Source organism: Gorilla gorilla, chromosome 3 (assembly GCF_029281585.2).
Source record: "Gorilla gorilla gorilla isolate KB3781 chromosome 3, NHGRI_mGorGor1-v2.1_pri, whole genome shotgun sequence".
Lineage (NCBI taxonomy): Eukaryota > Metazoa > Chordata > Mammalia > Primates > Hominidae > Gorilla > Gorilla gorilla.
In genome coordinates this window covers 103679572-103706350 of record NC_073227.2, presented here as the reverse complement: position 1 = coordinate 103706350, position 26779 = coordinate 103679572, and the positions used below count along the sequence as shown (strand labels likewise).

Here is a 26779-nt window from a genome sequence, read left to right as displayed (position 1 = left end):
AAAAAAAAAAAAAAAAAAAGAAAATGGCTGGGTTCGGTGGCTCACACCTGTAATCCCAGCACTTTGGGAGGCCAAGGCAGGTGGATCACTTGAAGCCAGGAGGAATTTGAGACCAGCCTGGCCAACATGGTAAAACCCTGTCTCTACTAAAAATATAAAAATTAGCCAGGTGTGGTGGCCCACACCTGTAGGCCCACACCTGTAATCCCAGCTACTCAGGAAGCTGAGGTGTGAGAATCACTTGAACCCAGGAGGTGGAGGTCGTAGTGAGCCAAGATTACGCCACTGCACTCCAACCTGGGTGACAGAGTGAGAGTCTGTCTTAAAAAAAAAAAAAGACAATTTCAAGGGTTCATTGAAGTATAAAGAACCCTGGAAGTCACTGAGCTCTGTCTCCCAAAGTTCTCTTCACAGGAATCCTTTCCTCAGCATCCCAGCATCTGGTCTCTCCACCTTTGAGCACCAGCACTGACAAGGAGCCTGCATCATCAAAAATTAGGTTGTCTATTTTTGTACACTCTTAGTGTTACAAAAATTATCCTGATATACTGAGGCTAAATTTTGCCTTCTTAAAATTTCTACCATTGCATCAGAGTACCACCTCTGGAACTGGACTCTTTTTTTGTTTGTGTGCTGTTTTCCACATATTCAAAAACAGCTCTTATTGCCCCCAAGGGTTTCTCTTTTCTGTTGCTTTTATCTGTATTAAATAATCAAGTTTTAGGCCATTCACTGTCCTAGTTACCCTTTGCTAGATGCAACCCAGTTTGCCATTGCCTTCTGCTCCCTGTGGGTAAAGCCATTCCACAGCAATTTGAGATTATTTCCTTCTTGATCTCAACAACAGTTCTAAGTCTGAAATTGCTTGGCTTCTTTGAAGTTTCATTGTTTTACTATTTTCATATATAAATCAGAATTAGGTTTCCATCATTTTTTAATGGTGCTCACATTGCTTACATTACCTTAATTGTTCTTTACAACAAACCTATGAGGTGGACAAAGTCAGTGTTACCCCCAGTTTATAGATGAAACCACTAAGATTGACCTTGTCCCGTTAAATTAGGAGTTCTTGGGGTTGGTAGGGATGAAGTTATAGTCATTTCCTTTGCTATAGCACCTAAAAAAAAAAAGGTTCATTAAACTTTCACACACTTGTTTCAGCATTTACTAGTGATGTTTGCCTAACTCCATTATTTCCATGATGCTTATCAAGAGGTGATTTTCTAACTTCATTATTCCTTCTGGATTTATTTACTGATGTTTTACTGTGAGGAAAAGCTTTCCCTTTATTTATTCATTTATCAGTATGTGCTCATAGGTTCAAACATATTCAACGGGTTATAACCCATTAATAACATTACCTATTTTGGTGCTCAAATGGCCTCAGATTTGGCCAGTGGAAGCCCCTGAAAACTGGTTTGTGTGGCTTTTTGACCTGTCATCATCATTCTTGAAGTATTTTCTTACTTTCTGGCTGTGTCTGTCAGCATCTAATCATTAGGAGGCAGAAACCACACAGTAATTTGAACAGGCGTCTAAGGGGTCAACAGAACTTTAAAGAATTCAGGAAGGAATACATTTGAGAGACGGTCCACCCCCACCCCCCAGCACCCCTGTGGATGGGATCCGGACTTCATTGCCACTGGATGCTGGGAAGTTTGTTGTGGTGCTACAGCCAAAGCTAATAAGCAGAAACTGCCTACGGAGTGCTGACAAAACTGCAAGGAAGCTGCCTACAATGTACTGTTGAACTTGCCCAGAAGTCAACTCTAGGGCCCATGGAACTAGGGCACTAGCTAGGACCACCCTAGCTGATGTATGTCTATGTATTTTTCTATACTTATGTGTAAATTACTGAAGGCCATGAGCTCATACTGATAACCCTAATTCTGATTTTTCCACGTACATACGCTACATAACAGAGTCTAACTCCAAAATTTAGTGGCTTAAAACAGCCATCTTATTTTGCTCATGTTTTTGTAGATTAGGAATTCTGGAGGGGTGCAGCTGGGTTGCTTCTCACTTGGGTCTCAGGCAACTGTAGTCAGAAGTTGACTGGAGCTATAGTCATAAGGCCCAGCCGAGCTGGATGACCCAGGTGACTCACTCACATGACCAACAGCTGATAATTGGAGGCAAATGGGGCTTTTCAGCTTTCGACTGGAGCAACTGCATATGGCCTTTCCATGTGGCTTCAGTCTTTATGGCATAGAAACTAGGTTTTGAGAGGGAATGTCCAGAAAATGAGCATTCTAAGATATCCAGGCAGAAAATGCAAGAAGTCTTCTGAGCCAACCTCAGAAGTTATACAGTGTCATTTCCGCTGCATACTGTTGGTTACTAGAAAACCGTTAAGACCTAGATTGAAAGGAAAGGGGATCAGACCACCTCTTCATGAGAAGAGTGTCAAATAATTTGCGGTCATCTTTAAAATCTGCCCTCTGGTCACAAATTGTTTCTGTTCCTCCCACATGCAAAATATATTAACCCCCAAAAGGCTTTTCCATTATAGTTTCTATTAGGAAAAACTCAAAGTCTTTTTTGTTGTTGTTGTTCCCCCACTCAACACTCAACAAACACAACACAGACAGAAGATTTCTGTGACCAAATGTGAGGGATTTCTCCCCAAAAAACAAGCAATCATTTCTGTAGCAGACATCAGCTGGGTGTCCTGACACTATCTAGCTGGAGTCTGGGCTTCTAAAACTTCTTACCAATTCAAGTTGGGGTTCCCTCACCCTCTTCTCTGGGTTCAGTCAGCTCACGAAACTCAGGAAAACATGCGTATAATAAAGGATATCACAAAGATACAGATGAAGAGATTCATAGGTCAAGGTATGGGGGAAGTGGCACAGAGCTTTCATGCCCTCCCTGGGCACAGCACCCTCCATGTGTTCAGCTGTCTGGAAGCTCTGTGAATCCTGTACTCTTAGACCTCTTATGGAAACTTTATTGGGTTGGCATGATTGACAATCATGTAGAAATGTGACTGGACAGAAAGGATATGATTTATTAATAATACTAACAGATTGAGTGGGGAAACCCAGCAAGACCCGTCTGTTCAGATTCTTCCGGCCTCTCTGTGCAGCATTCCTTTCTTCAGAGTATGGGGCAGGACACTCTGGGATGAGGGTCTTTTTACTTGTTTTTGGAGACAGGGTCTTGCTCTGTTGCCCAGGCTGGAGTGCAATGGCACAATCATAGATCACTGCAGCCTTCCCCTCCCAGGCTCAGGCAGTTCTCCCATCTCAGCCTCATGAGTAGCTAGGAATAGAGACAGGTGCCATGCCTGGCTAATGTTTTTAATTTTTAATAGAGACAAGGTTTTGCTATGTTGCCCAGGCTGGTCTTGAACTCCTGGCCTCAAGCAATCCTTCCATCTTGGCTTCCCAAAGTGTTGGGATTACAACATGAGCCACTGCACCCAGCCTGGAATGAGGGTTTTAAGACCCAATGATCAGATTAGAGTTCTGCCTTAGGCAGGCAAAAGGAGGGCAGAAGAAGTTCAGAGAGAGAAATTCTGTTTTCTGAGGTCTAAAGTGCCCCATCATTGTAAGAAGGGCTGTGGGAGTTATGAGCCAGGAACCGTGGATGAAGACCAATATATGTCTATCATAATATCACAGCATCAGACTCAGATCCAGTATTCTAAATCAAGTCCGAGTGTGAGTGATACACATTCAGTACAGTTTCACAAGTTACAGTTCTTCTTAATCTGAAGACCAGTGAACTAAAGAGACACTACATAAAACAGTGAAACTAGAAATAGGATAACCATAGTATACTCTCATTCATAAAGAAGGAAAATGGGTAGTGCATAGCAGCAGTTCTGAAATCCAGCCAGTCATATGTGGCCAGTTCCTTAATTATGTCCCAGTTCTTCTCTCTGGGAATGGTTTTTCTTGGCTTTGGGTTCTCTCATTTGTGTCATTCTCCCTTTTCCATAAGCAATAAACCCATGTTTGCTGCTAGGTAGCTTTCTCAATGTGCTTCCTATATGTAGTTCAAGAATATTGAAGTTCAAGAGTTCAGGCTTAGGTGTAGTGGCTCACACCTGTAATCCCAGCACTTTGAGAGACCAGAGTGGGAGAATTACTTAAGGCCAGGAGTTTGAGGTCAGCCTGGGCAACATAGCAAGACCCTGTTCCTACAAAAGAAATTTTTTTTTTTAATTAGCCAGGCATGGTGATGTGTGCCTGTGGTACTCATGAAGCTGCAATGGGAGGATCATTTGAGCCTGGGAGATGAAGGCTGCAATCAGCTATGATCATGCCACTGCACTCCAACCTGGGCAACAAAGCGAGACCTTATCTCTATTTTATTTTTAATTTAATTAAATTAATTAATTTTATTTATTTATTTATTTATTTTGAGACAGGGTCTCAATCTGTCACCCAGGCTGGAGTGCAGTAGCATGATCTTGGCTTGCTGCAGCCTTAACCTGCCAGGCTCAAGCAATCCTCCTCATTCAGCCTCCCAAGTAGCTGCGACCACAGGCAGGCACCGCTATGCCTAACTAAATTACCTTTTTAAATTTATTTTCCACCATGCTGCCCAGGCTGGTCTCCAACTCCTGAGCTCAAGCGATCCACCCTCCTCAGCCTCCCAAAATGCTGGGATTACGAGTGAGCCACCATGCCTGGGGGAGACCCTATCTCTAAATTAAAAAAAAAAAAAGTTCAAAGGCACTTGATGTTTTGTATTGTCTGTCTCTTTTTATTCAATCTGGTATAATATGTTTTAAAACACTGCAGTTTCTTATTTATTTATAATCTCTATGTTGCTTGACTTTCTTTTTTTTTTTTTTTTTTTGAGACAAGGTCTCCCTCTCACTCCAACTGGAATGCAGTGGCACAATCATGCCTCACTGCAACCTTAGCCTCCCAAGCTCAGGTGATCCTCCCACTTCAGCCTCCCAAGTAGCTGGGACCACAGGCATGCACCACCACACTCAGCTAATTTATGTAATTTTTTTTTTTTTTTTTAGAGATGGGGTTTCTCCATGTTGCCCGGTTTGGTCTCGAACTCCTGGGCTCAAGCAATCTGCCCACCTTGGCCTCCCAAAGTGCTGGGGTTACAAGTGTGAGCCACCTTGCCTATCCTAGCTTGGCTTTCTTACAGTGTGGATGCTAGGGTCGGAGGGGGAGGATTCACATGACCTTGGAATGATCTCATTTCAAGACCCCAAGGCCTTTCTTAAACTGAGCCCTGTCATGTGGCATCATTTCTTCTGCATTCTATTAGTTATAAGTGAATCACAAAGGCTAGCACAGATTCAAGAGGAGAATTAGATCCCGTCTCTCAATGAAGGTGTCAAAGAATTTCCAATCATCTTTAATTTGCCACACTAATCCCATACAGGACTTGCTATATAGTCTTCCTCTTTTTCATATTTGTACTTCCTTTCTCCAATAATGAGAAACCTCATCCCTGTGTTTATTAATATATTTCTCTGTTTTCCTCAATCTTAGAATGCACTGAAAGTAACTGCAGAATTGTTAAATTATACCACTCCAAAAAAAAACAAACATTCAGTATTTATTTACAGCACTTTTTGTCTTCAGTCTGAGAGTATATAATTAAAATAATGTGTTAAAATGTTACTTGGTTTGGGGTTTAAAAAAAATCTGCTTCAGTGTGGCTGTTATACATTTGAAACACAAATTCTACTGGTATTCCATTTTAGTTCCTCTCCTTCCCTCACAGATATTTTTTTAGGGGGAGTGGGGAGGAACTAGGTCTCTGTCACCCAGGCTAGAGTGCAGTAGCACCATCATAGCTCGCTGCAGCCTTGAACTCCCAGGCTCAAGTGATCCCACCTTAGCCTCCTGAGTGGCTGGGACTATAGGTATGGGCCACCATTCCTGGCCAATTTTTTGTTGTTGTTGTAGAGGCTTGGTCTCACTACATTGCCCAGGCTAGTCTCTAACTTCTGGCCTCAAGCAATCCTCCTGCCTCAACCTCCCAAAGTGCTGGGATTATAGGTCTGAGCCACCATGCCCGGCCTATCTCATTTTTATTCTCTTTATTGTTTTCCTGCTTTTTAAATTTTTTTGGTGGCCCTAATTAGGCTTTTTATTTAAATCTGTTTTTCTATGGACACCCAGTTATTTCGTTATAGTTATTAGTTTTTATTTCTAATATGATTTTGCCTTTTTCTTTTATTTCATTCCTGAGCTCAGTCAACTTTTGTATCATTTCTTCTAGTTTTTGTCCATGTCGGTTCTTAGTTTTTTAACTTCTTATTTAGAGAGCATTTCTACTCCTCCTCATATCTCCAGATTTTTATTTGAGAATATTTAATTTTGTTTGGAGTGTTGTGTTACAGTTTTTCTGCTTCATGGTTTGCTTTCAGGGAGGGAAATTTTTATGAGCTGAAGAGTTTGGGTTCTTATTTGTTTTCTTTTCTCTTTTTTTTTTTTTTTTTTTTGAGACAGAGTATCGCTCTCTTGCCCAGGCTGGAGTGCAGTGGTGCAATCTCGGCTCACTGCAAGCTCCACCTCCCAGGTTCACGCCATTCTCCTGCCTCAGCCTCCTGAGTAGCTCGGACTACAGGCGCCCGCCACCTTGCCTGGCTAATTTTTTTTTTGTATTTTTAGTAGAGATGGGGTTTCACTGTATTAGCCAGGATGGTCTCGATCTCCTGACCTCATGATCCACCCACCTTGGCCTCTCAAAGTGCTGGGATTACAGGCGTGAGCTACCACGACCAGCCTTGTTTTCTTTTTATATAGTAGTTTTGTATAGATGAGAACTGCTTGTGCCTCTGCATATCTTGGACAACACAGTCATTTGGAATGGTTTATGAGATCCCAGTTCAAGAGTGTTCTCTTCTGTCAGAGTAGCAAAGTATTTTTCTTTAATGGATGACTTGGGGTGGGAGAGGAATGCAAGGAGGGTTTGTATCCTTTGTTTTTTTGTTTGTTTGTTTGTTTAATTTCCTTTTGCCCTACAAGATTGTAAATTTTGTCCTTTTTTCCTCTTCCCCTCATGGCTGAGCTTCCAAAAGGCACCTCCCTTTTCACCCATTCTCTCCCCTAAAAGCATTGCCTTTCCAAGACTGCCTCCTAGAGTCCCACATGCATTTTAAATATCTTCCTATAAACAATGCTTTAATCAGCCAACATTCTTTTTTCAGTGTTTTTATATTTGGGTAGGCTTTTTCTCTCTGGAGGTGATCTTATTTCATTTTAGACCCTCTATTTACCTCTTATCTTGTTCATGTGTTTTTTTTTTCTCAACCCCATCTGGATCTCTGCAAACACTTGGGTGGGAGCTCAAGAAACTGGTTTTGGCTGAGTGTAGTGGCTCACACTATAATCCAAGCACTTTGGGAGGCCAAGGCAGGAGGATCGTTTGAGCCCAAGAGTTTGAGAACAGCCTGGACAACATAGGGAGATCCAGTCTCTACAAAAAAAGCTTTTTAAATTTTTTCTAATTAAAAAAAAAAAAAGAGGCTGGGCATGGTGGCTCACACCTGTAATCCCAGCACTTTGGGAGGCTGAGGCAGGCAGATCATGAGGTCAAGCAGTGGAGACTATCCTGGCCAACATGATGAAACCCCATCTCTACTAAAAATACAAAAATTAGCTGGGTGTGGTGGTGCGTGCCTGTAGTCCCAGCTACTCAGAAGGCTGAGGCCTTCTGAATCACTTGAACCTGGGAGGCGGAGGTTGCAGTGAGCTGAGATCACGCCACCGTGCTCCAGCCTGGCGACAGAACAAGACTCCGTCTAAAAAAAAAAAAAGGCGGGTGGGGGGAAGTGGAATTTATTCTTCCACAAATTGGTGGGCTTTTTTAAACAAGTAATTTGAGGTTGTTGATATTCTCTGTATTATAGTAATACTAACACAAGGGTTTTGTGTAGTTTACTTATTATTCTTATTGATCTATATAGCTTATTATTCGGCAAAAATTCATTGACATCTTTCATATGCCATGTTTGGAAATACTTTTTTTGCTCATTATGTTGCTTTTGAAATTAACAGTTTTAAGTTTAGGAACTTGAATAAAACTTTTATTTGAAATACTGGTAGCTTTTTAAAGCGTACTAAATTTTGAGGAATAATAAAATGCATATATATAAAGGATAACATTTTTCAGGAGCTAATTAAATTTTTGCAAAATTGTCTTAGATTTTATAGATTAAAAGTTAATTTTTAAGTGGCTGAGTCTTCAATAAAACAAATCTTTGGGAGAATTAAAGCTCCTTTATTTTTGGTATACTAAAAGGCAGTGATCAGCTAAAATGGTTTTAACTAAATGCCTCATCTTCATTGACTATAATCGTTTATTCTTAAGTGGCCATTTTTCAATCTCATTATAGTTTTAATGTCTAGATTTCTGATGTGTAAGGATTCAGGTGTTCAATGGACAGTGGTAAAATTGTTGGCAATTCTCTAGCAATGCATATTTTGGCCTCACGTCTTAATTTTTTAATGTAGATGCTGTTGCATGAAAAAGCAGAGGCCCTGCAAGAAGAGGTAGAAGAGCTACTAAGATTGCCTTCTGATTTCCCTGGTGCTGTGGCTTCTTCCACTGACAAAGCATGAAGCTATCTGATGAGCATTTTCATATATGAATTATTTATTGTACATGTGTGTTATTAAAGATAACTTATACTTTATAAATGAAAAAATACATTTCAATTATACATTAAGAACTATGAATAATGTTTGAATATACCTCTTTCCACTAACAATTCATTCTTTGGAATACTTACACATTATTTCTCTGCTAAACAGACTATAGTGTCCACCACAAACTGAAATTCACTTCATCAACATTGTGCTCAACCTTTGTATCTTTCATTATTCTCTTACCCATTTATTTCATCAAATTGGACTATTTGAAATCCCCAGAATTTTCCCTAGGATTTCCAAACCCTCCATTTCCTAACTGCTTTATGTTATTTCCAATGCATGAAAATTATCTTTAAAATGCACTAATACTTCAAGGATTAACTAAAAAATGCTAAAATACTGTCTCTTCTATGAAATTATTCCAGGTTCATCCTCACCCCTACCCCATATCTGGGTGTTCTTTCCCTCCTATAAGCATCATAGACCCCACATTTATGCCCAGGTCTTTTTGCTGCTGCTACTTTATAATCTGGATGTCCAAGTCCTGCATGTGTGTATGCGACCAGCACCCACACACTTCACTGCACGAAGTAGGAATCTCAGTGAAGAATGAATAAATACTACCCACAATTAACAATTGGAAGCTTTTCTTTAAACACAATTTAAATATTGCCTCTCCCTTTTTACAATCATAGCTCAAATGTAGATGACACTAGTGCAAGAAAGTGTTAACTAGCAATATTTATGAGTACTGAACTTGTTTGAGTAATGATTAACCCACCTAAGAAACATCCTTTGGAAACTTTGCAAATAGATCCATAGTCTAAGTTATTTGTGCCTTAACATTTTAGGCCATTATAATCTGCTAGTCATTTACCTGGAGTACTAGGTAAATACACAGAAAATATCTATGTGCCAGGAACTCTTGTAAGTGCTTTATATGAATTAACTAATTTAATTCTTATACAATAGTACCTGTAAGACAGGTACTATTATTATCGTCATTTTACAGATGAATAAACTGACACACAGAGAAACTAAAGTAACTTTCCCAAGGTCATAAACTAGTTAGTCACAGAGCAAGGATTCAGACCCATGCAGCCCCAGTGTAACATCCTCACACTTAATCATTATACAATAGTGTCTTGGTAAATTTGTCCATTTTATTCCTTCCTAAGTGTTCCTTACACCTGTCCTTGATTTTATCTTTAGCATTACATTCCATCATCCTTGCCCCACTCCCATCCCTGCATTTCCTTACATATGTCAAAGTATGGCATCCTAATGTCCTAGTAGAATTATGGGCTTCGCCGCACATGTTCCATTTGTTGCAGCTAAAAAGATTGTGAAACAGCAGCTGGCTAGCCTGTTGGCTGTTTGGACCAGCCTCTGAGTTGCATTCACAATGGGCCATAGTCCAGTCTTGAGGATTTTTTTAAAGTCTAGAAACCCCAGGTTTACTAGTTAAGTAAAGCTCTGATTCTTTTTTTTTTTTTTTTTTAGATGATAGGGTCTTGCTCTGTCACCTAGTTCGAGGCTCACTCCCGGGCTCAAGTGATTTTCCCACCTCAGCCTCCCAAGTAGCTGGGACTACAGGTGCGTGTCACCGCCCAGCTAATTTTTGTAGAGAAGAAATTTTGCCATGTTGCCCATGCTGTTCTCAAACTCCTGGGCTCAAGTGATCTGCCCGTCTTGGCCCCCACAGTGCTGGGATTACAGACGTGAGCCACTGTGCCAGGCCAAAGGTCTGATTCTTGCTAACCAATTTGTAAAAAACGGATTTATAATCCAAGATTAATGTATTAATTTAAGATTAGAGGTGAGGGGGCAGGGAGAAGGGTACCTTTACAGTAACTTGAATACCTGTATCTGCAGTTCAGGACAATCTACACACACACACACTCTTCTATCAGTGTTTCTCCAGGTCAATCTCAATAAAAGATTGTATCACGTGTAATGGTGGGTGATTAGCCCTAAAAGATATTAAAATGCAAAGAAACTGAAACAGTTTAGTTCTAGAGAAGTAGGTAAGTGGGAAGGAACAAAGTGGGGAATAGAAATAGACCCAAATATGTTTAAGAATTTAATGTAATAGACTGGGCTCAGTGGCTCATGCCTGTAATCCCAGCAATTTGGGAGGCCGAGGTGGGAAGATTGCCTGAGTTCAGTAGTTTGAGACCAGCCTGGGCAACATGGCAAAACCCCGTCTCTACTAAAAATACAAAAAATTAGCCTGGCGTGGTGGCACATGCCTGTGGTCCCAGCTACTCGGGAGACTGAGGCACGAGAATCATTTGAACCCGGGAGGCAGAGGAGGCAGTGAGCCGAGATTGCACCACTGCACTCCAACCTGGGCGACAGAACAAGACTCCATCTCAAAAAAAAAAAATAGTAATAATAATAAACATGGTTTTTCAGTTTTTAGTAATAGAAATGCAAGCATATGTAGCTTAAGCAAAAAGGGACATTTAGTGGCCATGCTCTCAAACAGTAGGCAGCAATAGAATTGGCCTTAGGGCAGCTAGAACCAGAGAATCCTAACACCGTCCATACTCACCATCTCTTCTTTGTGGGGCAGCACCAGACTTGCTTCCTTATGGCTTCAAGATGAAAGCAAAAAGAGCTCTCTGCTGCCAACTCTAGTTAGAAAAATCCCCAGGAAGGGTTCTCATTAGTCCCTTGTGGGGCCATTTCCCACCCCTATGAGCAGGATATAGGGTTTAGGTTTGGGTTTTGGTTCTTCAGGAGACAGAGAAGTGGGGTAAGCAGAGAAAACAGCTAATACAGATAACACTTCAAGTCACAGTGGAAAAGATGGATAACTCAGTGAATGGAATTGAGACAAACGGCTACCACGCCATTTAGAAAAATATTAAGCTTAGCGTGGACAACATGGCAAGACCCCGTCTCTACAAAAAATTTAAAAATTAGCTAGGCTTGGTGGCGCATACTTGTGGTCCCAGCTCCTTAGGAGGCTGTGGTGGGAGGATCACTTGAGCCTGGGAGTATGAGGCTAGAGTGAGCTGAGCACATGCTACTGCACTCCAGCCTGGGCAACAGAGCAAGACCCTCTCTCTCTCTCTCTCTCTCTCTACATATATGTATATTGAGCACTCTATCTATAATATATATTTTATATTATAAATATAAATAGACAGCTGATTTCTAGCTATTGCTTTAAACCAAATTAAACTTTAGGCAAATCAAAGATTCAAATGTGGAATTTTTGAAGGTGTCATCTGACTATGCTGAAGCATCAAAGAATGTATCTGCAGTTCCTTCTTATAAGGCTTCAAAACAGTAAAATGTCAGTAATTCCAGTGTGGTGTCAGGTTTTATTATTTTTTCTTTTTTTTTTTATTATACTTTAAGTTTTAGGGTACATGTGCACAACATGCAGGTTAATTACATATGTATACATGTGCCATACTGGTGTGCTGCACCCATTAACTCGTCATTTAACTTAGGTATATCTCCTAATGCTATCCCTCCCCACTTCCCCGACCCCACAACAGGCCCCGGTGTGTGATGTTCCCCTTCCTGTGTCCATGTGTTCTCATTGTTCAATTCCCACCTATGAGTGAGAACATGTGGTGTTTGGTTTTTTGTCCTTGCGATAGTTTGCTGAGAATGATGGTTTCCATCTTCATCCATGTCCCTACAAAGGACATGAACTCATCATTTTTTATGGCTGCGTAGTATTCCATGGTGTATATGTGCCACATTTTCTTAATCCAGTCTATCATTGTTGGACATTTGGCTTGGCTCCAAATCTCTGCTATTGTGAATAGTGCCACAATAAACATACGTGTGTATGTGTCTTTATAGTAGCATGATTTATAATCCTTTGGGTATATACCCAGTAATGGGATTGCTGGGTCAAATGGTATTTCTAGTTCAAGATCCCTGAGGAATCACCACACCGACTTCCAAAATGGTTGAACTAGTTTACAGTCCCACCAACAGTGTAAAAGTGTTCTTATTTCTCTACATCCTCTCCAGCACCTGTTGTTTCCTGACTTTTTAATGATTACCATTCTAACTGGTGTGAGATGGTATCTCATTGTGGTTTTGATTTGCATTTCTCTGATGGCCAGTGATGATGAGCATTTTTTCATGTGTCTTTTGGCTGCATAAATGTCTTCTTTTCAGAAGTGTCTGTTCATATCCTTCTCCCACTTTTTGATGGGGCTGTTTGTTTTTTTCTTATAGATTTGTTTGAGTTCATTGGAGATTCTGGATATTAGCCCTTTGTCAGATGAGTAGATTGCAAAAATTTTCCCCCATTCTGTAGGTTGCCTGTTCATTCTGATGGTAGTTTCTTTTGCTGTGCAGAAGCTCTTTAGTTGAATTAGATCCCATTTGTCAATTTTGGCTTTTGTTGCCATTGCTTTTGGTGTTTTAGACATGAAGTCCTTGCCCATGCCTATGTCCTGAATGGTATTGCCTAGGTTTTCTTGTAGGGTTTTTTTGGTTTTAGGTCTAACATTTAAGTCTTTAATCCATCTTGAATTAATTTTTGTATAAGGTGTAAGGAAGGGATCCAGTTTCAGCTTTCTACATATGGCTAGCCAGTTTTCCCAGCACCATTTATTAAATAGGGAATCCTTTCCCCATTGCTTGTTTTTGTCAGGTTTGTCAAAGATCAGATGGTTGTAGATATGCGGCGTTATTTCTGAGGGCTCTGTTCTGTTCCATTGATCTATATCTCTGTTTTGGTACCAGTACCATGCTGTTTTGGTTACTGTAGCCTTGTAGTATAGTTTGAAGTCAGGTAGTGTGATGCCTCCAGCTTTGTTCTTTTGGCTTAGGATTGACTTGGTGATGCAGGCTCTTTTTTGGTTCCATATGAACTTTAAAGTAGTTTTTTCCAATTCTGTGAAGAAAGTCATTGGTAGCTTGATGGGGATGGCATTGAATCTGTAAATTACCTTGGGCAGTATGGCCATTTTCACAATATTAATTCTTCCTACCCATGAACATGGAATGTTCTTCCATTTGTTTGTATCCTCTTTTATTTCCTTGAGCAGTGGTTTGTAGTTCTCCTTGAAGAGGTCCTTCACATCCCTTGTAAGTTGGATTCCTAGGTATTTTATTCTCTTTGAAGCAATTGTGAATGGCAGTTCACTTATGATTTGGCTCTCTGTTATTGGTGTACAGGAATGCTTGTGATTTTTGCACATTGATTTTGTATCCTGAGACTTGCTGAAGTTGCCTATCAGCTTAAGGAGATTTTGGGCTGAGACGATGGGTTTTCTAGATATACAATCATGTCATCTGCAAACAGGGACAATTTGACTTCCTCTTTTCCTAATTGAATACCCTTTATTTCTTTCTCTTGCCTGATTGCCCTGGCCAGAACTTCCAACACTTTGTTGAATAGGAGTGATGAGAGAGGGCATCCCTGTCTTGTGCCAGTTTCAAAGGGAATGCTTCCAGCTTTTGCCCATTCAGTATGATATTGGCTGTGGGTTTGTCATAGATAGCTCTTATTATCTTGAGATACGTCCCATCAATAACTAATTTATTGAGAGTTTTTAGCATGAAGCGTTGTTGAATTTTGTCAAGGGCCTTTTCTGTATCTATTGAGATAATCGTGTGATTTTTGTCTTTGGTTCTGTTTATATGCTAGATTACGTTTATTGATTTGTGTGTGTTGAACCAGCCTTGCATCCCAGGGATGAAGCCCACTTGATCATGGTGGATAAGCTTCTTGATATGCTGCTGGATTTGGTTTGCCAGTATTTTATTGAGGACTTTTGCATTGATGTTCATCAGGGATATTGGTCTAAAATTCTCTTTTTTTGTTGTGTCTCTGCCAGGCTTTGGTATCAGGATGATGCTGGCCTCATAAAATGAATTAGGGAGGATTCCCTCTTTTTCTATTGATTGGAATAGTTTCAGAAGGAATGGTACCAGCTCCTCCTTGTACCTCTGGTAGAATTCGGCTGTGAATCCATCTGGTCCTGGACCTTTTTTTTTTGGTTGGTAAACTATTAATTATTTCCTCAATTTCAGAGCCTGTTATTGGTCTATTCAGACATTGAACTTTTTCCTAGTTTAGTCTTGTGAGGGTGTATGTGTTGAGGAATTTATCCATTTCTTCTAGATTTTCTAGTTTATTTGCATAGAGGTGTTTATGGTATTCTCTGATGGTAGTTTGTATTTCTGTGGGATCAGTGGTGATATCCCCTTTATCATTTTTTATTGCATCTATTTGATTCTTCTCTCCTTTCTTCTTTATTAGTCTTGCTAGCGGTCTATGAATTTTGTTGATCTTTTCAAAAAACCAGCTCCTGGATTCATTGATTTTTTGAAGGGTTTTTTGTGTCTCTATTTCCTTCAGTTCTGCTCTGATCTTAGTTATTTCTTGCCCTCTGCTAGCTTTTGAATGTGTTTGCTCTTGCTTTTCTAGTTCTTTTAATTGTGATGTTAAGGTGTTGATTTTAGCTCTTTCCTACTCTCTCTTGTGGGCATTTAGTGCTATAAATTTCCCTCTACACACTGCTTTGAATGTGTCCCAGAGATTCTGGTATGTTGTGTCTTTGTTCTCGTTGGTTTCAAAGAACATCTTTATTACTGCCTTCATTTTGTTATGTACCCAGTAGTCATTCAGGAGCAGGTTGTTCAGTTTCCATGTAGTTGAGCGGTTTTGAGTGAGTTTCTTAATCCTGAGTTCTAGTTTGATTGCACTGTGGTCTGAGAGACAGTTTGTTATAATTTCTGTTCTTTTACATTTGCTGAGGAGTGCTTTACTTCCAACTAAGTGGTCAATTTTGGAATAAGTGCAGTATGGTGCTGAGAAGAATGTATATTCTGTTGATTTGGGGTGGAGAGTTCTGTAGATGTCTATTAAGTCTGCTTGGTGCAGAGCTGAGTTCAATTCCTGCATATCCTTGTTAACTTTCTGTCTCGTTGATCTGTCTAATATTGACAGTGGGGTGTTAACATCTCCCATTATTATTGTGTGGGAGTCTAAGTCTCTTTGTAGGTCACTAGGGACTTGCTTTATGAATCTGGGTGCTCCTGTATTGGGTGCATATATATTTAGGATAGTTAGCTCTTCTTGTTGAATTGATCCCTTTACCATTATGTAATGGCCTTCTTTGTCTCTTTTGATCTTTGTTGGTTTAAAGTCTGTTTTATCAGAGACTAGGATTGCAACTCCTGCCTTTTGTTGTTTTCCATTTGCTTGGTAGATCTTCCTCCATCCCTTTATTTTGAGCCTATGTGTGTCTCTGCACATGAGATGGGTTTCCTGAATACAGCACACTGATGGGTCTTGACTCTTTATCCAATTTGCAGGTCTGTGTCTTTTAATTGGAGCATTTAGCCCATTTACATTTAAGCTTAGTATTGTTATGTGTGAATTTGATCCTTATCATGATGTTAGCTGGTTATTTTGCTCATTAGTTGATGCAGTTTCTTCCTAGCCTCGATGGTCTTTACAATTTGGCATGTTTTTGCAGTGGCTGATATCAGTTGTTCCTTTCCATGTTTAGTGCTTCCTTCAGGAGCTCATGTAGGGCAGGCCTGGTGGTGACAAAATCTCTCAGCATTTGCTTGTCTGTAAAGGATTTTATTTCTCCTTCACTTATGAAGCTTAGTTTGGCTGGATATGAAATTCTGGGTTGAAAATTCTTTTCTTTAAGAATGTTGAATATCGGCCCCCACTCTCTTCTGGCTTGTAGAGTTTCTGCCGAGAGATCAGCTGTTAGTCTGATGGTCTTCCCTTTGTGGGTAGCCCGACCTTTCTCTCTGGCTGCCCCTTAACATTTTTTCCTTCATTTCAGCTTTGGTGAATCTGACAATTATGTGTCTTGGAGTTGCTCTTCTCGAGAAGTATCTTTGTGGTGGTCTCTGTATTTCCTGAATTGAATGTTGGCCTGCCTTGCTAGATTGGGGAAGTTCTCCTGGATAATATCCTGCAGAGTGTTTTCCAACTTGGTTCCTTTCTCCCCATCACTTTCAGGTACACCAATCAGACGTAGATTTAGTCTTTTCACATAGTCCCATATTTCTTGGAGGCTTTGTTTGTTTCTTTTTATTCTTTTTTCTCTAAACTTCTCTTCTCACTTCATTTCATTCATTTCATCTTCCATCACTGATACCCTTTCTTCCAGTTGATCGAATCGGATACTGAGGCTTGTGCATTCGTCACATAGTTCTCATGCCTTGGTTTTCAGCTCCGTCGGGTCCTTTAAGGACTTCTCTGCATTGGTTATTCTAGTTAGCCATTCGTCTAATTTTTTTTCAAAGTTTTTAACTTCTTTGCCATGGGTTCGAACTTCCTCCTTTAGCTCGGAGTAGTTTGATCACGTGAAGCCTTCTTCTCTCAACTCATCAAAGTCATTCTCCGTCTAGCTTTGTTCCGTGGCTGGTGAGGAGCTGTGTTCCTTTGGAGGAGGAGAGGTGCTCTGATTTTTGGAGTTTCCAGTTTCTCTGCTCTGTTTTTTCCCCATCTTTGTGGTTTTATCTACCTTTGGTCTTCGATGATGGTGACGTACAGATGGGGTTTTGGTTTGGATGTCCTTTCTGTTTGTTAGTTTTCCTTCTAACAGTCAGGACCCTCAGCTGCAGGTCTTTTGGAGTTTGCTGGAGGTCCACTCCAGACCCTGTTTGCCTGGGTATCAGCAGCGGAGGCTGCAGAACAGCAGATATTGGTGAACAGCAGATGTTGCTGCCTGATCATTCCTCTGGAAGTTTTGTCTCGGAGGAGTACCTGGCCATGTGAGGTGTCAGTCTGCCCCTACTGGGGGGTGCCTCCCAGTTAGGCTACTCGGGGGTCAGGGACCCACTTGAGGAGGCAGTCTGTCTGTTCTCAGATGTCCAGCTGCGTGCTGGGAGAACCACTACTCTCTTCAAGGCTGTCAGACAGGGACATTTAAGTCTGCAGAGGATTCTGCTGCCTGTTGTTTGGCTGTGCCCTGCCCCCAGAGGTGGAGTCTACAGAGGCAGGCAGACCTCCTTAAGCTGCGGTGGGCTCCACCCAGTTCGAGCTTCCCGGCAGCTTTGTTTACCTACTGAAGCCTTGGCAATGGCAGGCGCCCCTCCCCCAGCCTCGCTGCCGCCTTGCAGTTTGATCTCAGACTGCTGTGCTAGCAATGAGCGAGGCTCCGTTGGGGTAGGACCCTCCAAGCCAGGCACGGGATATAATCTCCTGGTGTGCTGTTTGCTAAGACCATTGGAAAAGCGCAGTATTAGGGGGGGAGTGACCCGATCTTCCAGGTGCCATCTGTCACCTCTTTCTTTGACTAGGAAAGGGAATTCCCTGCCCCCTTGCGCTTCCTGGGTGAGGTGATGCCTCGCCCTGCTTTGGCTCACGCTTGGTGCGCTGCACCCACTGTCCTGCACCCACTTTCCAACACTCCCCAGTGAAATGAGCCCGGTACCTCAGTTGGAAATGCAGAAATCACCCGTCTTCTGCGTTGCTCATGCTGGGAGCTGTAGACTGGAGCTGTTCCTATTTGGCCATCTTGGCTCCACCCCTATTTTTTTTTCTTTTTAGATTCTTTTCAAGCTACAAGCCAGCTGGCCCATTTCTAAGATGCTTAGCTTCAAGATCTTTCTAATGTCCAAGACTCTTCTGCTTTGCATTATAAATTTAAACAACCACCCAAAAGAGGCTTTTCTGTTGGAGCACACCCATGTTTTGGTCAAGTATGAGCCTTTTCAAACCTAGCCACCCTCTCCTCCAATCTCCATACTGGTATTTTTTCAGGAAGGACTAAGGTAAGGCCCTCCTGACTTTATGCTTTCATTTGTGAGAGCCTTTCCACACAAGCGTCACTGCAGCTTTTGAACTCCATCTCATTATGACAAGAAGTAACACCAAAAATATATAAGCATTGTTATACTTGGTTTTATATAACAATTTCTAGTAATTTATAATCATGTTGACAAGTGTGCTTTTCTTTTTTTTTTTTTTTTTTTTGTGAGACAGGAGCACAGAGTTTCCCTCTTATTGCCCAGGCTGGAGTGCAATGGCACGATCTTGGCTCACCACAAACCTCCGCCTCCCAGGTTCAAGACATTCTCCTGCCTCAGCCTCCTGAGTAGCTGGGATTACAGGCATGTGCCACCACACCCGGCTAATTTTGTATTTTTAGTAGAGATGGGGTTTCTCCATGTTGGTCAGGCTGGTCTTGAACTCCCAACCTCAGGTAATCCGTCTGCCTTGGCCTTCCAAAGTGCTGGGATTAAAGGCATGAGCCACCGCGCCTGGCCTTATTTTCCTTTTTTTGAGATGGAGTCTCACTCTGTTGCCCAGGCTGGAGTACAGTGGTGCAATCTTGGCTCACTGCAACCTCCATCTCCCGGGTTCAAGCAATTATCTTGCCTCAGCCTCCCCAGTCACTGGGACTACAGGCATGTGCCACCACACCTGGCTAATTTTTGTATTTTTAGTAGAGACAGGGTTTCACCATGTTGTCTAGGCTGGTCTGTAACTCCTCACCTCAGGTGATCTGCCCACTTCAGCCTCCCAAAGTGCTGGGATTACAGGCGTGAGCCTGCACCCAGCCAGAAGTGTATATTTTCTTTTGTTACACTCAATGACAATAAGGGTGACAATAAACTACCATTTATTGAAGGTTTGCCAAGTGCTGGCACTATGCTGAACACTTTCATGCTTTGTGTAGATGATTCCTTGCAGCCATCCGAGATGCTGTTTTTTACCTCACATTACCAATATGGAAAGTGTGGCTTGCCAGGATCACCCCATTATCAAGGGACAGAGCCTAGACTCATCCCTGATCACACTGATAATTCTGTTTTTGATTGTGTTCATTTGTAGCGCAAGCTACTCTACATGTGTTTGGAAAGAAGTGGATCAAGATGGCAGACTCAGCATATGTGTTTGCCCTTCCTCTTGCCTAAAATCCCATGAAATGATTTAAAATAGAGATTTGGGCAAGGCGCGGTGGCTCACGCCTGTAATCCCAGTACTTTGGGAGGCTGAAGTGGGTGGATCACTTGAGGTCAGGAGTTTGAGACCAGCCTGGCCAACATGGTGAAACCCCTTCTCTAATAAAAATACAAAAATTAGCTGGGCGTGGTAGTGGACGCCTGTAATCCCAGCCACTCGGGTGTCTGAGGCAGGAGAATCGCTTGAACCCTGGAAGCAGAGGTTGCAGTGAGCTAAGATCCCACCATTGTACTCCAGCCTGGGCAACAGAGCAAAACTGCATCTCAAAATAAAAAATAAATAAATAAAGTAGAGATTTGAAAATAGCCCAAGTATATAATATTGCAGAAAAACAGTGAAGACTGGCACTAACACATAGGGTCACAATGATTAAAAAGCCAAATGGAGCATCCTAGGCCAGCAGGCTTTTCCTACTCCCTCACTGATACAGAATAGTACACACTAGTGGCATTTCCTACAAAGCTAAAATGGTATCCTACAGGATCCGGCAAGGAGTGAAAGATAGAAGGTAACCTCCACACACCCACAAGAAATGCTACTGGCTCAAGCCCTCAGTGTGTTACCACAATCTGGTAACAGAAAAAGCAGAAAACAAGGATTCTCAGGTACTAAGTTGCTCAGAGAACCAAGAATGCCAAATGTTTATGAGTAAAGTCAACACCATAAAATAGAGACAGCAATTCAGTGAACAGAAGAGTTACAATCTAAGGAGGCAATTAATAAGCAACAGATCAAGATTTTAGAAAACCGTAATTAATATTTTAGGGTGGATGCTAGATAGAAGGCAAAGATCAAATTATCATACCAGAAGTTAATATTTTGATCAAAATGAAAAACTCAATAGCTGGCTGGGCACAGTGGCTCACGCCTGTAATCCCAGCACTTTGGGAGGCAAAGGCGGGTAGATTGCTTGAGTCCAGGAGTTCGAGACCAGCCTGGCCAACATGGCAAAACCCCATCTCTACTAAAAACACACACACACACACAAAATTAGCCAGGCATGATGGTGCATGCCTGTAATCCTAGCTACTCAGGTGGCTGAGGCAGGAGAATCACTTAAACCCAGGAGGTGGAGGTTGCAGTGAGCCTTGACTGCACCACTGTACTCCAGCCTGGGCAACAGAGTGAGACTCTGTGTCAAAAAAAAAAAAAAAAAAAAAAAGCTGTATTAGATAGCAGGAATAGTCAGACCTGGAGAGCCAATTAGTGATTTCCAAGTTTGAGTTGAAGAATCTTTCTGAGCTGCATAACTATAGAACAAAAAAATTGCTAACTATGAAAGAAAACAATGAAAGGCATGGGGAGAGATTCAGACATCTGTATGTCTAAAAAGCATACCAGAGGGAGAGAACAAATAAATACAAAATAAATTTCCCTGGAGCTGATGAAAAACAGGTTGAAAGGGCCCCACCAGGTCGTGACCAATACCTAGACACATGGCAATGAAAAACCAGAACACTCAGGATAAAGCCTCTAGAGAGAAAAAAATAAGAACAAATTACAGTCCAAAGGAATGAGAATTCTATCAATACCTATATATTGCTGTGCTGAAAGACAATAAAGCCATATCTTCAGAGGTATAGAGAAAAGACCCTAGTAATCTATGCCCATCCTAGTGTAGAGATAGAATAAACACCTTGAGACATGCAGGAAATTACAGAATTAGACATTCTCTCTGAGACTTCAGGCTTTTTGTGAGACAGAATTAAACTAATATATTTAAGCCATTTAAATTTTTGGGGGGCACAACAGTTTATCCTTTTTTCAAAGGATGTAACCTATTAGAACTCTGTGGCTTATTCTTCATTGACTGTAGATGTCAACACAGCGAGAGCTATTTTAGCACAATTCAGAAAGATCAGATTCAAAGGAAAATATCTAATTTGTGATTTCACCTTTCACACCTAACCTGGAATAGGAATATGTCAGTCTCTTAGAAAGGTTCTGATGTTAGCTTTGTATCTCTGAAGCAGTCTTCACTCTCTAAATACAATGGAAAATGTCCAGGTTGAAGCAAGTTCAAGAGATAAATTATTATTTCTCTTCTACTTTTAAAACATGTAGGTAGGTGTGAAGATCACAAGAAATGCAATATTGACAAGCAACAATGATTTTTTAATGTTCCTCTTGTGAAAATGTAGGATCTATCAGGATATTATATGATGGAATTCACTCAAATGTTCCTGAAAGACATTAATACATATGAAAAAGGACAGTGGGTTAAAGCTGTATTGCACCAGACTAAATAAAATGAGTGGATAGTTTTCTGAGAGCCATACCCTCCAGACAGCTGGAATAATCACACCAAAATACTGGACAATTGTTTTCTACCACTGACTGTGCACCAACGAGGGACTCTGCACTGCATAGCAGGGAGGTATGATCTGCCTTCCCCACTGAGTTGGTGGCTTTGAGCTCTCTGTTGTCCCTTGTGATTATGTTTAGAATGTTCTAAAGCAAACTTGGAGGAGAAAACTGGGTATGATGAATTAGTGGGCTTCATTTCTTTCATTTTTCACTGTTAAAATAGTCCTTCGATCCTTGTCTTCAGAAGCTATGGAAGTGATATGTGGCCACTTGAAGTACTTCTTGAAGATGTGATAAATGTCTTTCAAGACAACTACAGGTATGCAATATATAAAAATTTTGCTATTCAGAATAGGTATTACTCTGGAGGAAATAACTGGATTTTGCTTTAACTGAGCCACATGTATTAAATGATTAAACTCCCCACCAAAACAAGGTATCTGCACATCGATAGCAGCAGCAGTTTTTGTCTAAGGTCTGTGCTCAAACAAACGAGTGACCTAGCAGCACAAGTTAATACACTGGTAGACTCTGGTGTTTAAAATTCAGTACATTGCCTGGGCACAGTGGCTCACACCTGTAATCCCGACACTTTAGAAGGCCAAGGCTGGAGGATATCTTGAGGCCAGGAGTTCAAGATCAGCCTGGGCAACATAGTGAGACCCCCTTCTCTACAAAATATAAGAAAATTAGCTGGGTGTGCTCTTGCACACCTGTAGTCCCTGCTACTCATGAGGCTGAGGCAGGAGGATTGCTTGAGCCCAGGAGCTCGATGTTGCAGTGGGCTGTGATTGCACCACTGAACTCCAGCCTGGACAACAAAGTGAGACCCTGTCTCCAGAAATAAAATAAAATAGAAAGCTGTACATTTTGCATCTGAGTGTGTGTTTTGTTTCTTCTAAATATTTTAAATAACTTGTTTTTGCTGTTTTAGAATTTGAACTCAAATCTGTGAGATACCTGATGTAGTAGGCAGTAGAATGGCCGACAATAGAAGTTCAACTCCCAATTCCTGGAACGTATAAACATGTTTTGTTACAGGGCAAGAGGAAATTAAAATTGTGGATGGAATTAAGTTTGCTAGTCAGCTGACCTTGAGATGAAGAGATTGACCTGAATCATCTGGGTGGGCCCAACGTAATCACAAAGGTTCTTATAAGTGAAAGCAGGAGACAGGCGAGTTAGTCAGAGTGATCTGATCTGAGGAAGAAGCCACCAGCCAGATGGAAAGGGCCTCAAGCCAAGGAATGCAGGCGGCCTCCAGCAGCTGGAAAAGGCAAGGAAGCGGCTTCTCCTCTAGGGTTTCCAAGAAGGAACACAGCCCTCCTGACCGCTGTTGTTAGCCTAGAAATACCTTTTTCAGACTTCTGACCTCCAGAACTGTAAGGTAAATAAAGCCATGTTGTTTTAAGCCACTACATTTGTGGTAATTTGTTACAGCAGTAACAGAAAACCAATATACCTGAAAATAACTCTTCAGCATCCTGGGGTTCTGTGGAACACAAATGGAAAACCACCATTCTGGAAGGTTCCTTCTGGATCTTAGCACATGAGTAATCTAAGTTAAATACCCATGACAGGATTATTTTATATTCCTGAAAACTATATAGAAGTTAACTGTGGCTGGGCGTGGTGGCTCACGCCCGTAATCCCAACACTTTGGGAGCCTGAGGTGGGCAGATCACAAGGTCAGGAGTTCGAGACCAGCCTGGGCAACATAGTGAAACCCCATCTCTACTAAAAAATACAAAAAATTAGCCGGGCATGGTGGCAGGCGCCTGTAATCCCAGCGACTAGGGAAGCTGAGGCAGGAGAATGGCTTGAACCTGGGAGGCAGAGGTTGCAGTGACCCGAGATCATGCCACTGCACTCCAGCCTGGGTGACAGAGTGAGACTCCATCTCAAAAAAAAAAAAAAAAAAAAAAAAAAAAAAAAAAAAGAAGTTTACTGTGATGGATACCTAACATTTTTATTGATTGCACTTTTCTCCAGTGAAAAGATTTTATTTATAGTATTAGTATTATTTATTTATAGTATTATAACAGTTTAAGTAAAATGTAAAGGTCCTATCCTTAGTTGATTAAAACAGAACAACAAAGATCCAATTAACACAGATAACCAGAAGTTTGAATTACTAACTGCAGAGGAGTTTTTATGAGCCATCTAGTTAGTCTCTAACACTTTCCCAAACCTTTCTTCTCTTTTTAAAATGGGCAGAAAGGATACTATCATAAGAAAGATATGCATAAAGTTATGAAAATGTAGGCTAACAGCAATGAGAGTGTAAAGAACTAGCTATTATAATGCCAAATGCTAAACGTTTTTCCTTTGTGGTAAAATATAATATTACTGTATGATCACACATAAAATTGGAAAAAAAATCCATAGGCAATAGACTACTTACTCCATACAAAGTGCAGCAACACTAGTTTGATTTTGCATAAATTTGTAAGCATTTTGAGAGTTGTAATAAAAGTTTAATGTCCATCCTAGAAATGATGAAGGGATTCAACATCATTTTACTGAAATTTGTCAAAGCCATTGAAAGCTCATTTAAAATATTTAAGTGCATTTTACTGAATAGTTTCAATATACTAGCCTGATACTAGTAGAAGGCAGGAGGTGGAATACTTGGTCCTTATTTCTTTTAGGAGTAGTGAAATTTTGTTACCCATGGTAACAAAACGAGATGTAGAGTATGCAAGATAAATGTTCTAGGCACCAGAGTGAGCAAAGTGGGAGGTAGAGTCTGGGAAGGAACTGTGGTAGAAGAGGACCATGAACTAGATGGTAAAAGGACAGGAGAATTGGGGAAGTCAGAGAGAAGGCATTTGGGGGAGCAAGAGCACAGGTACTCTTCCAGCTGAGGCATACGAAGAAGAGGCTATGAGCTGCACCATCTGTATACTGGAGCTCTTAAAGCAGTAACGAGAAACCAAATGAGCAGCAGCACGTCGTTTGTGCTGAGCCAGCACTACTTTCTCATCTGGTCTCCCTTGTGATCAATGGACGCCATGTGTGAAACGCCTGACAGAGGTGTGCACATGCCACCGCAATATGGGCAGAGCCATCTGGAGGTCAAGTTCATAACAACCTTGGTCTTGTTAGCTCCATGGTCTGTCTGTCTAAACTAATCCCTGCTCCCTATGACAAAAAGAAAATGTATCTGACCTTTGTCAAAGACAAAGTCAGACACTAGTAAAGTACTAAAATAGACATTATTCTGTCATAACCACTGCAATAGGGAAGAGATCCAGTGTGAACTGAGCTTACTTTGATTGTGCAGAGGTGACTGGGTGTTTTAAAGGGAGAATGAGGGAGTAGGATGGGAGAACCAGACCGAGCTTGAGCAGGGACTGGGTTTGTTGATTGGTGCTTATGTGGAAGAAAAGCAGATTTCCCCTCACATCTTTATGACAGGAGATAGTGCAGCTAGTCAGAGCGCAGTGGTCACCCTACTGGGAGATGTGGTAAGGAGAGCAGAGTTATTTCCCTGAATTTTTGCATTTCAAAGAGATGGCCAGCAGGCGCAGTGGCTCACGCCAGTAATCCCACCACTTTGGGAGTTCTGGGCGGCCGGATCACTGGAGGTCAGGAATTTTAGATCAGCCTGGCCAACATGGTAAAACCCCGTCTCTACTAAAAATACAAAAATTAGCCAGATATGGCGGCAGGAGCCTGTAATCCCAGCTACCCAGGAGTCTGAGGCAGGAGAATCACTTCAACCATCTCAAAAAAAAAAAAAAAAGGGATGGCCCTCAGGTTCTTGAGGAGACAGTTCTGGATGGTGGAAATCAACATCACAAAGAGGGAGAGAAAGCATCTACACTTGCAAACTTTCTAAAGGTACTGCTCTAAGGCAGGCAGGTGAAGGGGCCTATCTGTCTATTACCAGGTTTGGGCTGGAACAGTAATTCTCCAGCAGCCTTGAGCATTCCCAGGCAGGAACTTTAAGGGGAGTGAGGGGTCATCCTAGGGGTTCAGCCTTAACTGTTAGAGACTATATTGCTGGTGGTTCGAGTCTTTTAGTGGGGAAGAGAGAGTGTGGATGAAATCATTTGTTCTGAGAGTCTGTAGTTTTTATAGGCCAAAGTTGAGGCCTCATCAAAAAGAGGGCTCAGAGGAGTCTTTCTAAAGTTTGAGCCGGGCATGGTGGCTCACGTCTATAATCCCAGAACGTTGGGAGGGTGAGGTGGCAGGATCACTTGAGCTCAGGAGATTCACGCTGCAGTGAGATATGATCATGCCATTGCACTCCAGCCTGGCAACAGACTGAGGCCCTGTATCTATTTTTAAAACATAAAGTAACAAATAAACTTTGGTCAAGAAGAGAGTTTTTGTCACCCTCCAATATTTGTTCAAAATGCTCCACTTAGCTCGTTTTTTAAAATACCATCGCTAAGCTTGACATTTGGTTGTTATAAAACCTGGGTCTTGGTCTTTAACTTAATTTTAGTTCTTGGGTTTTTCTCAGTATGATCACAGGGGAGTAGAAAGAGGGTTTTAACATAAGTTATTTCAGCCCTTTGCATAGCTCTTAAGTTCATCTTTCAAGACTCCAGCTGCAGGAGGAAGCCTTTAGAAACTGGAACGACCTTGAAAAGCTTCTTCCGCCCATCGCTTGGGCCTGAGCAGGTGCAATTCAAAATGACCTCAAGGGGGGAGTGGAGCTTTTATAGGCAACAGGCTGCACTTTAGTTGTCCCAGCCTGTGCAGACATACTAAATCAAAATTAACTGTTAATGATGGTGGTGTCAGTACCACTCTGCTGGGGAAACTAAAAGGCAGAGAAACGAGACTCTAACAGCTGTCAGTAATTGGGTCACTGCCTTCCCCTGAGCCCTGGCTGCCTACACTTTTGCCAGCACCTACTATCATTAATGGCCCTGCTGCCAAAAAGACTTACCTTTGCCAAGATGTTGGGCTGGATGAACACGTGTTCTTTCAGGAGAAGCCGAAAGTC

The 26779-nt window shown here is 41.5% G+C and overlaps 1 protein-coding gene across 8 annotated transcripts in view; it reads left to right on the top strand.

Moving 5' to 3' along the window:
- The window catches only part of HELQ (helicase, POLQ like), a 48560-nt gene extending 39922 nt beyond the window's left edge, over window positions 1-8638 (top strand). For all 8 annotated transcript variants that reach the window (XM_055384996.2, XM_004038913.5, XM_063705394.1 and 5 more), the window contains one exon: window positions 8445-8638. In XM_055384996.2, the coding sequence (XP_055240971.2) occupies window positions 8445-8552 (108 nt within the window). In that variant the 3' untranslated portion in view covers window positions 8553-8638. The remainder of the gene's footprint in view (window positions 1-8444) is intronic.
- The last annotated feature ends 18141 nt before the right edge of the window (window positions 8639-26779 follow it).